General features: G+C 48.2%; 1 protein-coding gene across 6 annotated transcripts in view; it reads left to right on the forward strand.

Annotated features, from left to right (window-relative positions):
* The window catches only part of PRMT7 (protein arginine methyltransferase 7), a 52,615-nt gene that overhangs the window by 28,332 nt on the left and 9,892 nt on the right, over window positions 1-14,391 (forward strand). For all 6 annotated transcript variants that reach the window (XM_037742323.1, XM_017539473.2, XM_037742319.1 and 3 more), the window contains 8 exons: window positions 1,471-1,583; window positions 3,318-3,559; window positions 3,785-3,965; window positions 10,543-10,670; window positions 11,006-11,141; window positions 12,050-12,133; window positions 12,813-12,860; window positions 13,812-13,901. In XM_037742323.1, the coding sequence (XP_037598251.1) occupies window positions 1,471-1,583; window positions 3,318-3,559; window positions 3,785-3,965; window positions 10,543-10,670; window positions 11,006-11,141; window positions 12,050-12,133; window positions 12,813-12,860; window positions 13,812-13,901 (1,022 nt within the window). The remainder of the gene's footprint in view (window positions 1-1,470; window positions 1,584-3,317; window positions 3,560-3,784; window positions 3,966-10,542; window positions 10,671-11,005; window positions 11,142-12,049; window positions 12,134-12,812; window positions 12,861-13,811; window positions 13,902-14,391) is intronic.

Here is a 14,391-nt window from a genome sequence, read left to right on the forward strand (position 1 = left end):
GAGGCAGGAGAATTGCCTGAACCCAGGAGGCGGAGGTTGCGGTGAGCCGAGATCGCGCCATTGCACTCCAGCCTGGGTAGTAAGAGCGAAACTCCGTCTCAAAAAAAAAAAAAAAAAATTATTATAGACATAGCAGTACATTACTGAGGCTTAAAAAAACAGTTAACAGAAGACCCCTCCCAAACCCTATTCTCTTCTAAAATCCCACTGTCCTAAAACAACTGTTATTTAAGAGATTATTTGGTGACAAGGAGCTAACTTCATTAAGGGGATTTACCATAGTGATATGGGGATTCTAAGTCATGGATCTCAATTTTGGCTGCTCAAGCCAAGCTCACGGTAGCTGGAAGATCACCAGAGAGCCTTGCTCTCTTGCTTTGGCTTTCCCTCCCTCTCCCTGAAACCTAGAAGTGTTTGAAGTACCAGCATTCGGTTTTTGGTTTTCAAATAATTTTTCTAATTTGGTGGTTAATAGTTTAATTGTTAACTTATCTCTCTCTAATTGCTAATACAGATGAAAAGATTTCCATGTTTGATTTCTGTTTTGAATTGTGTGTTTATATTTTTACCTGATTTCTTTTTTGGTGCGTATAGTTTTTTGTTTTTGTTTTGAGACAGAGTTTCACTCTGTTGCCCACACTGGAGTGCAGTGGCACAATCTTGGCTCACTGCAGCCTTGATCTTCCAGGCACAAGTGATCTTCCCAACTCAGCCCCTCAAGTAGCTGGGACTACAAGTGCATACCTCCATGCCTGGCTAATTTTTTTTTTTTTTTTTTTGGAGACGAGAGTCTCGCGGTGTCACCCAGGCTGGAGTATATGGTGTGATCTTGGCTCACTTCACCCCTGCCTTCCAGGTTCAAGTGTTTCTCATTCCTCAGCCTCCTGGGTAGCTGGGATTACAGGTGTGTACCACCACACCTGTCTAATTTTTGTATTTTTGGTAGAGATGGGGTTTTGCCATGATGGCCAGGCTGGTCTTGGACTCCTGGCCTCAAGTGATCCTCCCGCCTTGACCTCCTAAAGTGCTGGGATTATAGGCATGAGCCACCATGTCTAGCTGATTTTTGTATTTTTTGTAGAAATGGGATTTTGTCACGTTGCCCAGGCTGATCTCGAACTCCCGAGCTCAAGCAATCCATTGGGTATTTATAGTTTTCTTATCATTTTTTCCAGGTCTCCCTCCCAATATTAAACATATGGAAAAGTTGAAAGAGTGGTACAGTAAACACTCTTATTCCCTTACCCTAGATTTAGCAGTTAGCGTTTTGGCATACATTTACATATGGATTTTTTTTTCCCTGAACCATTGGCGAGTCAGTCACAGACATCCTGACACTTCTGAATACCTCAGCGTGTGTATGTGCTTTTAGTGTGATGGCCTTTTAACAACTTACCTTTCCCATATTTGCTGTAAGTATTTTTCCTAGTCTGTTGCTTATGTCTAACTCTGTTTTCTTATGTTTTTCAGAGGGTGACATGCCATGCCGTGCCAACATCCTGGTCACAGAGTTATTTGACACAGAGCTGATTGGGGAGGGAGCGCTGCCCTCCTATGAGCACGCACACAGGCATCTCGTGGAGGTAATGCACGGAGGGCTCCCTTGGGCACGTCTGTGCTCTCAGCCAGCTCACACAGCACTCACTCATGCACCATACTCCACACAGCCCAAGCCCTCAGCACCTGTCGTGTACCTGGCACACCCCTCCATTCTTGGGGGGCTCTGGTTCTCCTCAGTTGTGACTTTTGTGTCCCTTAAATGCCAAGTCTTAATAGGTTAGAGTTGAAAAGCAAGAAACTGTTTTCAAGTTCAGTTCAGCAATATTCTCAGGAATGTGATGCTTGAGCTGTCAGTCTTGAGAAGTGATCAGGTGTTGGCCTGGCAGATGGAATATTTCTGGTAGAGGAGAGCAGCATGTGCTAGACATGAAACTGAATTGGTGCAGTGGCTCTGGAGTCTGCGGGTGCTTTCGATTTTGTGCTGTGTGGGAGGCAGGAGGGTGGGCTTAGCCACTAAGGCTAGAGAGCTGGGCAGGGACTAGATGGAGGGGGGTCTGGGGGCTATGCCCAGTGGGTAGCTGTCATTTAGGTGGGGTGGCATCACAGCAGGGTTTGAAGCAGAGGATTGATGGCAGATTTATGCAGGCAGGCATGTGGAGGGCATTTGGGATGTAGGACTGGAGGTTGTGGGTGGGTTAAAAGGTTGTGGAGTTGTCCAGACGCTGAGGTGCAGTGGACTTCAGCCAAGGCTTTAGACATGGGCCTGAGAGGTGGTCCCGGGAGTTGGTGGTCTCTTAGGTGTAGAGGTATCGGAGGATGATGCCAGGGTTTGGGCACCCGGATTGGATCATGGTGCTTCCTGCGGACTGGAAGCATAGGAGGAGGGGCATCCCTGGGAAGGTTGGTGAGGGTGATTCATCTGATTTAGACACTGAGTTTGAGCTCTCTGAACATCAGCCAAGTAGAGAGGCCCAAGAGGCCCAGAGGTGCTTGGGTTTAGTCAATGAAGAGGGCATGGTTGAGGTCACTCTGGAGAATGTGGAGGAAGAAGAAAGGTGGTTCAGACCAGGGTGCCCCCTTGTGAGGCGGGGCATAGGAAGCATAGCCTGGTCAAGGAGGCAGGAGCAAGTCCAGTTAGAGTGGTGCTTCTCTACCAGAGCAAGGTTGGGAGACACTTCGTGGGGAGGCCAGGGATGCTACTAACCTTTTACCATGCCTGGAGCAACCTCCACCACAGAGAATCATTTGGCCCAAGAGGCCAGTGGTGCCGAAAGCCATGTAGTTCACTGCTGGGTCCCCTAGTGCCTGACGCATGGAGGACATGTAGCAAATGCATGAGGTAGGAGGAAAACTGGACAAGGAGCCAGAGCTGCAGCTGTGGGGGCTGAGTGTGCAGCGGTGCTCAGTGGTGCCAGAGGGCTGGGCAGCTGAGGGGGCACCGTGGTCCATGGGGCTTTGCCACAAGGAGGCTCTCGTTCTGGTGCCAGGCAAGAGCGGCACTGAAGGGACACTGAGCCCAGAGCCAGGATCACCACCCAGCAGCAGGACTTGAAGCATTTAAGAGTGCCAGGTAGCCAGGATCTTAGCTGACATAAGTCATTAGGCACAGTGTGTATTCTTTTTGAAATCTCACACCTTTTTTTCCCCCTTTTCCAAGGGCATAGGACTGAAAACAGTTCACTCTTCTAATAGTAGAAGGTATTGGCCATTACTGAACCAACCTACTATTGAAAAATAAACATCTTTTGATTGCTGGGAATTACTGTGGGTCTAAGCACCTGATTTTTGTTTGGTTTTGTTTTTTAATATAAACTTAGGAAAACTGTGAGGCCGTGCCACACAGAGCTACCGTCTATGCACAGCTGGTGGAGTCTAGGAGGATGTGGTCATGGAACAAACTGTTTCCCATCCGTGTGCAGACCAGCCTCGGAGAGCAGGTCATCGTCCCTCCCGTGGACCTGGAGAGGTGCCCTGGAGCACCCTCTGTCTGTGATATTCAACTGAACCAGGTGTCACCAGCCGAATTCACAGTCCTCAGTGATGTGCTGCCCATTTTCAGGTACCAAGGAGCCCCCATAGTTGATGGTGCTTTGAGACATTTGATGGAAGTTGGGCCTTTGGAGGTTCTTTTTAAGTGGGAAGAAAACCTAGCTGCTGTCGCCTGCCTCAGAAGGCAAGAGTCCTTTGCAGCCAAATGTCATTACCAGCGAAGTCACTGTAAAAGCTTAAAAAATGGAGTGTGTGAGGTTAAACTCTGCTTACATTCTTGAATATTATTCCTCAGTGTGGACTTCAGCAAGCAAGTCAGTAGCTCAGCAGCCTGCCATAGCAGGCAGTTTGAACCTCTGGCATCTGGCCGAGCTCAGGTGGTTCTCTCGTGGTGGGACATTGAAATGGACCCTGAGGGGAAGATCAAGTGCACCATGGCCCCCTTTTGGGCACACTCAGACCCAGAGGAGATGCAGGTAAGAGGTAGGAGCTGAGCATGTGCTCTGTGAGTCAGGAAACTTGTCCACTGCTGTTCATGGGAATATAGCAGTTGGACCTTAGACCCAGGAGAATTTAGAAACAGGAGGGCTGTGTCAGAATCAAAGGCAAAGAAGAGTTTTTAAAAAGCAAGCAAAGGCTAGCTATAGTAAGGTAGCCCTCCCAGGGTGAGCTCATGGTCAGCACCTGTGGACACAGTGAACAACAGAGAAGCTTTGGCAAGTTAGCTTTCCTCTCCCCTTCATCATGATGCAGCCACCCTTAGATATCACCCCTCATCCCCTGAGTTATCCCAGGGAGCTCCCATCAGCTTGGAATAGAGAATTACAGTCTCACCTTCTGTGGCCTCAAAATCTCCCTTCTGGAAGATTTTGCCCCGATAGAAAGTAGGCAGAGGACATGAAAGACAGAAAAGGAAATACAGATGACAGGGGATAGTTGCCCACTCTTCCTCACGAGAAGAGAAATACAGTATTAGCTGTGCATAGCACCTGTAGTCCCATCCTCTCAGGAGGCTGAGGCAGGAAAATTGCTTGAACCCAGGAGGTCGAGGCTGCAGCGAGTCATGATTGCACCACTGCACTTCAGCCTGGGCAATAGGGTTAGACCCTGTCTCTAAAAAGAAAAAAGAGAGAGAAATGCAACTTTAAACTGCAAGGAGATAATCATTTTCGCCTATTACTGAATAAAGTTTAAACAGTTTGCAAGCACACTGTTGGTAAAGCTCAGGGAAAGAGCAGGAAAGTGAGTTGTCAGAATGTCTCAGGTAGAAAGCAATGCTGCTGCCAGACGTGGGGCTGAGGTTGGATTTGAGTCTGTGTAGAATGAATGTGTGCAGCCCTGATTTAGTAGAAAAAGGCCAACCTAAAGGCCACTAGTAGGGATTAAGTCCGTTATCCTTCTCAGTGGGTGAGGTAGCTGTTTGCACTGATATGGGACAAGCTTCAGGGTGGATTATTACCTGAAACAAAAATAAAGGTGCAGAGTGGTGTGTAATGTGCCAGCATTGGTATTAGTAAAAATAGGAATAGCCGGGCACGATGGCTCACGCCTGTAATCCCAGCACTTTGGGAGGCCGAGGAGGGCGGATCATGAGGTCAAGAGATTGAGACCATCCTGGCCAACATGGTGAAATCCCGTCTCTACCAAAAACACCAAAATTAGCTGGGTGTGGTGGCACATGCCTGTAGGTAGTCTCAGCTACTCGGGAGGCTGAGGCAGGAGAATGACTTGAACCCAGGAGTTACAGGTTGCAGTGAGCCAATATCACACCAGTACACTCCAGCCTGGGGACGGAGTGAGACTCCATCTAAAAAAAAAAAAAAAAAAGGAATATATGTGTTTATGAGTGGATAGTCTTGTGTGGTATACGTGTAAGGATGTCTTTGGAAGAATTCCCAGAAATTGGTAAAACACTGCATCTGGGAATGGGGGCTAGGGGTTAGGGGTGGAAAGGAAACTTATTTCTCAGTACACTTTCTTGTATAACTTTTGAATTTTCTCTCATATGCTTTTGTTATTTACACTCCCATCCACCCTCCCTTACTCTCACACTCAAAGGAAAAGAAAGTGGGAAAGGTGTTTCATAATTGCCTGGTGGGTAATTGCCCACTGTCCAGACAAAACCAGTTCGCTGAGACCATGGCATTGCAAGAAAGACAGTTATTACTCAGATCAGTCTCTCTGAAAGTTCACAGGCTAGGGTTTTTGTTTGTTTTGTTTTGTGTTTTTGAGATGGAGTTTAGCTCTTGTTGCCCAGGCTGGAGAGCAATGGCATGATCTCAGCTCACCACAACTTCCACCTCCCAGATTCAAGCGATTCTCCTATCTCAGCCTCCTGAGTAGCCGGGATTACCGACATGTGTCACCACACCCGGCTGATTTTTGTAGTTTTAGTAGAGACGGGGTTTCTCCATGTTGGTGAGGCTGATCTTGAACTCCCGACCTCAGGTTACACTCATGCCTTGGCCTCCCAAAGTGCTGAGATTACAGGGATCAGCCACCACGCCTGGTCCAGGCTAGGGTTTTTCTAGGATAGTTTGGCAGGCCAAGGAGTCCACTTCTGGGTAGAGTCATCAGACAGAAATGTAGAAATGTAAAAATCCAAAAAGACACTTCAAAGTGTCAGTCTTAGGTTCTGTAACAGTGGTGTTATCTGCAGATAGAATCAGGGAAGGCTGCAAATCTTGTGACCTCCAGAATAATGGCTTCACCTTAGCAGAATTTAGCCTCCTCTCATCCTCCTAAACAGATGATCTTTCATTAAGTTTAATTTTGGCGAAGGGCAGTTTTCACTTAAACTATTAACTGGCTGGGCTCGGTGGTTCACGCTTATAATCCTAGCACTTTGGGAGGTCCAGGTGGGTGGATCATTTGAGATCAGGAGTTCAAGACCAGCCTGGCCAACGTGGAGAAACCCTGCTTCTAAAAATACAAAAATTAGCCAGGTGTGGTGATACATGCCTGTAATCCCAGCTACTTGGAAGCTGAGGCAGGAGAATTGCTTGAACCCAGGAGGTGGAGGTTGCAGTGAGCTGAGATCATGCCACTGTACTCAAATCTGGGTGGCAGAGCAAGACTCCGTCTCAAAAAATAAAATAAAATATTAACCAAATGTCTCTCAAAGTTAGCTTGGCCCAAACCCAGGAATGATCAAGGCAGTTTGAGATTATAAAGTAAGATGGGGGTTGATTAGATGAGATATCTTTCACTGTCATAATTCTCTCACTGTTTTTTGCAAAGGCAGTTTTGGTTTCAGAGCCAAGAAATAGAACCTATCTCTACCCAGGAGAGCCTTAGGCATCATCCTTGGCCAGCCTGCCTGGCCTTAACTGCTGGCTTTGTTTTGATGCTCACCTGCTTCTAGGTGTCCACAACATTTACTTCCTGGAAGGCCTTAGCAGCTTTCCCTACCCCATTCCCAGAGTAACTGTTTAATCTGAAGGGTTGTGACTGCTGGGGGATTGTTGTCAGTCAGTATAACGACAGCAGCATGTGAAACTAAGAAGCACCTGAGCTTCTTAGTCTCCCCTCCACCTTCCAGGTACCCGGCCCCAGGTGGATGCGTGTCCAGCCAGTGTGTGCCAGCTTTCCTCTGTAGGCTGTGTGTGTGTCACTCTGAATTCACGCACAGAGTTGAGATTGGCACTGCGCTGCATTCTTCCTAAGACTGTGTTGCAGAATTAGCATAAGAATAGCATTAAAATGTTAGTACTTGCGGTGTGGTGGCTCACTCCTATAATCCCAGCATTTTGGGAGGCCAGGGTGGGTGGATCACTGGAGGTCAGGAGTTCGAGACCAGCCTAGCCAACATAGTGAAACCCTGTCTCTACTAAAAATACAAAATTTAGCCAGACATGCTGGTGGGTGCCTGTAATCCCAGCTACTTGGGAGGCTGAGGCAGGAGAACCACTTGTACCCGGGAGGGGAAGATTGCCATTGACCGTGCCATTGAGCGAAACTCCATCTCAAAAAAAAAAAAAAAGTACTTTTAATTTGCATATTTTCAGAGCACTACTATGTATATTTTTCTTCTTGAATTCTCTTACTAGACAAACTGGATAACCACAACCATAGCCAACCTGGGATTCAGCAGGCTTCAGGGATTGGAGCAGGGCCTGTGTCCAGGAGCAGTGGAGTGGGTCCTGCCCCAGGTCTCCTGACTGTAGGTCTTGTGTCCTTTCTCTACCAGCACTGACTTTTGGATTAGAAATTTGAAATCTGCTAATGAATCTCCCTCATGAATTTGTGAAACTGCTTTGATTCGAAATATGTTTAGCCTGCCCCATCGTGGCACAGTGGGTTCTGTCACCAGCTCTTCATCGTTACGACCCAGGAGGTCCTGTGGTGGGATCATGTGAAGGACACGATGATAGGGCAGTGCTGTGGGAGCCTAGGAGGGGTCAGGAAAGGCTTCTCTAGCTTCTCTGGTCTACTCCAGATACATTTGCACAGTGTGGGAATGAATAACAGATTTAAAAGAAACTGTTTTATCATTCCTGTTACTGTTTATTTTTTCTAGAACATATCTGGTCAGATTTTTATTTTCTTTTTCTTTTTTTTTTTTTTTGAGATGGAGTTTCGCTGTTGTTACCCAGACTAGAGTGCAGTGGCATGATCTCGGCTCACCGCAACCTCCGCCTCCTGGGTTCAAGCAATTCTCCTGCCTCAGCCTCCCAAGTAGCTGGAACTACAGATGTGCACCACCATGCCCAGCTAATTTTTGTATTTTTAGTAGAGATGGGATTTCACCTTGTTGACCAGGATGGTCTTGATCTCTTGACCTCGTGATCCACCCACCTCGGCCTCCCAAAGTGCTGGGATTATAGGTGTAAGCCACCGCGCCCAGCCCAGATTTTTATTTTCTAGTTTTTACTTCAAGTAGGCATCTTAAGTGTGTGGGAGTGTCATTCTCCTGCCTTTTTGTTGAATGCAAGACCAGGTGGGTGGGCACATTCTTCACCTGTGCTCTTGGAGTCCCACAGTGCCAAGTTTTTCTTAGTTCCCAAAGGTGACAATGAGCAGGCAGTTGTCTCATCAGAGTTGAGCCAGGCATCTCCTGTTTTTGTTTGTTAGAATCAGGTTCTTGCTCTATTGCTCAGTCTGGAGTGCAGTGGCACCTCTTAGCTCACTGCAGCTGTGAACTCCTGGGTACAGAGACCCTCCTGCCTCAGCCTCCTGAGTAGCTGGGACTACAGGCATGTGCCACCATGCCTGGCTAATTTTGTGTTTTTGTAGAGATGGGGGTCACTGCTGTGTTACTCAGGCTGGTCTCGTACTCCTGGCCTCAAGCGATTCACCAGCCTTGGCCTCCCAAGTGGTTGGGATTACAGGCATGAGCCACTGCATCCAGCTGGCATCTATTTTTTAGGACATTTCTTCCTTTTTCAAAAATAAGCTTAACAATCATGAGAGAAATAAACCTCATTATATAAAACAAAAAAATCACTCATGGTCCTCCCTCCCACCCAAAATAACTCAGTTTCTTTGGTCTTTTTCCAAACGCACGGGTGTTGTCAGTGCCCATCTCTGTTCGGGTCCCCGTAGCCTTCATCAGCAGTGTTTCAGATGTCTGCTCGTATTCTGCACGAGGGTTTATATCCTGCTCTGAGCGCTGGCCAGTTGGGTGGGTTCCAGTTTTTGCTGATATAAATAATTCTGTGATTTGCATCTTTATGTGAATATAACTCTTTTCTTTGGTTTTTTGTTTGGGTTTTCTTAGGATAGAGTACTGTACGTGGGGTTTGTAGTAAGGACTAGCACAGCTTATTAAAAGTTGACTCTGGATCATTGTCAACCATGTTTCACAATTGAGAACATTTAGTTATTTAAATACTTCAATTTAATTCAAAGAGTAAGTTAAAACCTTTTTGTATTTTCCCAACTTTTTATTTTGAGAAATTATCAATCCATAGAATGAGTGAAAATGAACGCTGATGGTCCCTTTATTTAAATTGACCACTGGTTAACATTTGCCACACCTGCTTTGTCTTTGTCTTCCTGCCTCTCTCCCTGCATCCCTGCATGTTGTCTCTACAAACACACCCGCATGTGTGCGGTTTTTTGCTAAATCATTTAAAGTAAGTTGCAGAAATCTGACACTTTTCCTTTTTTTTTTTTGAGGCAAATTTTGCTCTTGTTGTCCAGTGCAGTGGGGCGATCTTGGCTCACCACAACCTCTACCTCCCAGGTTCAAGCGATTCTCTTGTCTCAACCTCCCAAGTAGCTGGGATTACAGACATGTGCCACCATGCCTGGCTAATTTTTGTATTTTTAATAGAGACAGGGTTTCTCCATGTTGGTGAGGCTGGTCTTGAACTCCCGACCTCAGGTGATCCGCCTGCCTCAGCCTCCCAATGTGCTGGATTACAGGTGTTAGCCAACACACCTGGCCTGACACTTTACTTTTAAATACCTCAACACTTATCTCCCAAGAATGAAAACAGTCTGCAACATAAACGAAACACATGATCACACCTAAGAAAAACAGAGGTTCCATACTATCATCTAACATGTGGTTCAAAATAAAATTTGTCTCCAAAAGTCCTTGATAGCATTTGTTTCCTCAATCTATGATCCATTTAGGTTTAGAGCATTGCATTTGACTATTTTGTAAATTCCAAGTGTGTTAAAGCCTTTGGAATGCGTGCCATGGGACTATTCTGAAAATGTTCCCTCCAAACCACTAGGTTTAAACCATTGTATTTTGTCTTAAAATGAAACATTCAGCACAGCCCTATGTGTTGAAGACAGCTTTGGTGCTACTCTGATGGAATGGGGACTGGAGCCTGCACTTGTCCCCTCCCCTGAGCCACTGTGGCAGATCGCTGCCCTTGGCCACATTGTGTCTTCCTAAAGCCAGCAGGGTTCCCACAGGCTTTTGGGCCACTGGCCTCTGATTTTAGAGTTTGTTTCTTTATCTCCTTGGCCACAATAGCCAGCTGCAGTCTACATTTTGGACTTCCTGAAAACTGGTAGTTCTGGCATTTGGCTCCTGGATTTGAAGCATTGCTCATACAGCAGCTTGTTGACAGCTGACTCTGTTCCCCATTTCAGTGGCGGGACCACTGGATGCAGTGTGTATACTTCCTGCCACAAGAGGAGCCTGTGGTGCAGGGCTCAGCGCTCTGCCTGGTAGCCCACCATGATGACTACTGCATATGGTACAGCCTGCAGAGGACCAGGTACACTAGCCTTGTGGGGGTGGAGGATGAGCCTCTGAGACTGCGTGTATGTAAATTCCCCATTTACAGACCCTCTGGAGGCACCAGTGGGTTGATTTGTGTCTGGACAGAATAAAATAAGAGCAAAGATTTGTGACCAGATGTGTCAGTGCCCATTTGTGTGTACTCAGGAGAGGTTGTTGAAATCTGTTTGGGGCAGATGCATATGAAAAGCCTGGAATTAGTGGGTGCTCTAACCTCTGATGCCTACTGGACACCAGTGTCCAGATTCATGCCCTCTAGAGGCCTGTGGAGGTGCTCACTGCCCACGTCTGTTTGTTCATCTCCTGACCTAGCCCTGAAAACAATGAGAGGGTCCGCGAGATGCGTCCCGTGTGCGACTGCCAGGCTCACCTGCTCTGGAACCGGCCGCGGTTTGGAGAGATCAATGATCAGGACAGAACTGATCGATATGTCCAGGCCCTGAGGACTGTAAGTGTTCAGCCCCTTGGCTGTTTGTGGGGAAAAGGGGAAAAAGGAGTTTGTCCCAGGGGCTGCAGCACTCCGCTTACAATTTGCTAATTTTCTTTTCTGTGTCCTCTTGGCTATGAGTGGCTTCAGCGAGCGCCTTCTGGGTGGGCACTGGAGCAGAAAGCTGGAGAGCCTGGGGCTGGACTTCCTGAGGGCTTGCTCTCTCCTCTCCAGGGAGAGCCTCTAGCTGGGCTCCTGCTGGACGCCTTTGCCTTGTTAGACACAGTCACTTCTGTAGCTGGTCACAGTGGATTCAGCCACCCTTCTCCTCTTCCATGTGTTGCTGCCTTTCTAAAATTTTCTAAAATGTAAATCTGATTATGTCACTCTCCTGCCTGAAAACCTGTGCTCCATGCTGCCTATAGCAGGGCACTCAGCCTGGAGATTACAGATGGGGCTTGGAGGGTCTCTTGAGGCCCTTGTGCAGAAATAAGTGTGCATGTGTGCATTTTTGAGGGGGGCAGGGGAGGATCCAAGCCATCCTGAGTTTCTCTCAAAGGGGTCTGTCACCCAGAAAGGCATCCCTTGTGAACACAGCCTTGGAGACCCTCAGCTGTCTGTGCTGTCTCCAGACAGGGAAGAAGCCTGTTGTCAGGGACTGGGAGGTGGCCTCCTGCAGGTGGGACAGGTCTTCTGCAGGGCCTCTAGGCTGGGTTGAGGAGTGCCTTTTCTGACAGTGGGGACAGGTGGGGAGACATGAGCAAGGCAGGTGTGTTTGAGGCTGGGGGTGGTTACTGCACGGGGACGCGGGGGATGGTCCAAGGTCTGGGCAAGTGGGATGAGAAGGGAAGCATTTCTGACAGCTTGCCAGCAGGAATCTTACGGCAAACTGGAGGAAGCCCTTTGCTGAGGTTGCCCATTCCCCACAGGTGCTGAAACCAGACAGCGTGTGCCTGTGTGTCAGTGATGGCAGCCTGATGTCCATGCTGGCCCATCACCTCGGGGCAGAGCAGGTACTGACGTGCACTCTTGTCAGCATCCTGAGGTGGGCTCATGAGTTAGGGCGTTGTGTGGTCTGGGTGCACAATTCTGTGATCAAGGCTCTTTGTAAGGGCCACTGTTAACGGCGTAGCATGCTCAGGTCAGGGACTGGGGGCTTTATTACCTGTGTGTGCAGGCAGCATCAGGCCGGAGTTCCTGTGGTGGAGCTGGGGCTCAGGCTGCCTCAGGGAGGGAATGAGCGATGGGGGTGGGGAATGAGCGCAGAAGGGGGATGAGCGCAGTGGGGGGAATGAGCGCAGGGAGGGAGTGAGCGCAGTAGGGGGAATGAGCGCGGGTCGGGGGGAATGAGCACAGAAGGGGGATGAGCGCAGGGGAGGAATGAGCGCAGAGGGGGAATGAGGGGGTGTGGGGGGTGAATGAGTGCGGGGGGAGGGGAGGAATGAGCAAGGTGGGGGAGGGGAGGAATGATTGCGGGGCGGAGGGAATGAGCGGGGAGGTGGGGAGGAGCGCAGGGGGGCATGAGCACCGGGTGGGGATGAGCGCAGTGGGGGAATAAGCCCAGGGTTATGAGTGCTGGGAGGGTTGTTCAGGTGCTGCTTCTGCCTTGGGATGGTTTTATCAGATTTTAATCTTTAAATTTTTCTTTGTTAAATGAATATCTTACAACTAATAGCATGGTGTTCCCTTTAGGTATTTACAATTGAGAGCTCAGCAGCTTCTCACAAGCTGATGAGAAAAGTAAGTGAGAATTGTTGCTGAAATAGCAAGAGGACCTGTGGGGCTGGCCTTCTGAGTCTGGGTTGATGGCTTTGAAGTGGCTAACGGAGGAGTAGTGGCAGCATGGTGTGAAAGCCCCTGCCTCTGTGTCGTCTTGGCTGCTGCCTGGAGAGCAGCTGGAGGCCTGGCGGGGTGGCTGTCACTGAAATAGAGGCAAGTGTTTGCGGTGTCTCTCCGTTGCTGACTGGAGTGCAGTGGCTCCATCTCCTCTCACTGCGACCTCCACCTCCCAGGTTCAAGGGATTCTCCTGTCTCAGCCCCCTGAGTGGCTGGGATTACAGGAATGTGACACCACGCCTGGTTAATTTTTACATGTTTAGTAGAGATGGGATTTCACCATGTTGGCCAGGCTGCTCTGAAACTCCTGACCTCAGTTGATCCATCCACCTTGGCCTCAAAAGTTCTGGGATTATAGGCATGAGTCACTGCGCCCAGCCTTGCTTTGTTTTTTTGTGTCTGAAGAAGTTTACGCTTTTCTCCTCACTTCACATAGAGCTACGAAAACAGATTTCTGTCATGGTGGAACTGAATGTAGAATGTGTTTCTGGGACATCAGTGCTCAGGGAGTCAGTGCTCACAGCCTGATGGGAGATGGGATTTCTCTCCCTGGCCAGTAACTGGTTTGATTTCCTATCCAAAGGGGAACCCCTTTCACCAGAACCGTAGGCCCACACTGAGTCCTGGTGTGTGCCCACAGGAGAAATTTCTTTTGCTTTTAACCCATTCTGCTCCTGATCTCATCCATGGTCTATACGATGCCTCAAGGAGAGAATTTCCACAAAGCAGTTGAAAGTGGTGCTCCAGAACGATTTGGCCAGAAAATTCAAAGCAGAGAGTGCAACTTTGAGAGATTTTTTTTTCCTGACAAAAACAATAGTATGAATACAGTAATTCTATGGTTTTCTTTCTAAGATCTTCAAGGCTAACCACTTGGAAGATAAAATTAACATCATAGAGAAACGGCCAGAATTATTAACAAATGAGGACCTGAAGGGTAGAAAGGTGAGTAGCAGGAACCTCCTGGCCGTGTTGGGCTGTGTTAGGGTGGGCAGCATATGTTGCAGTAGCCCAGTCCACGCCTTGTTCCTGGGGTCTCACTGTGGGTTTTCCTTGTAACTTATCTCCTAGAAGCTCCCACCATCAAGAGTGTGGTGAGGCTTTCATGGAGCTGCCCATTGAGCACATGGTTGCACTGCTCTTTTTTTTTAAACAGTGTTTCACATTGTCGCCCATGCTAGAGTGCAGCGGTGTGATCTCAGCTAACTGCAGCCTCGAACTTCTAGCCTCAAGCGATCCTCCCGCCTCTCCTGAGTAGTTGGAACTATAGGCATGTGCCATTACGCCCAGCTAATTTTTGTACTTTTTGGTCTTGAATTCCTGAGCTCAAGCGATCTGTCAGCCTCCGCCTCCCAAGTGCTGGAATTACAGGCATGAGCCACTGCACCTGACTGCACTGCTGTTAGCTCAGCCTCATCTCTGCTCCTTCATGTCA

The sequence above is a fragment of the Cebus imitator genome, unplaced genomic scaffold (assembly GCF_001604975.1).
Source record: "Cebus imitator isolate Cc_AM_T3 unplaced genomic scaffold, Cebus_imitator-1.0 Scaffold118, whole genome shotgun sequence".
Classification (NCBI taxonomy): domain Eukaryota; kingdom Metazoa; phylum Chordata; class Mammalia; order Primates; family Cebidae; genus Cebus; species Cebus imitator.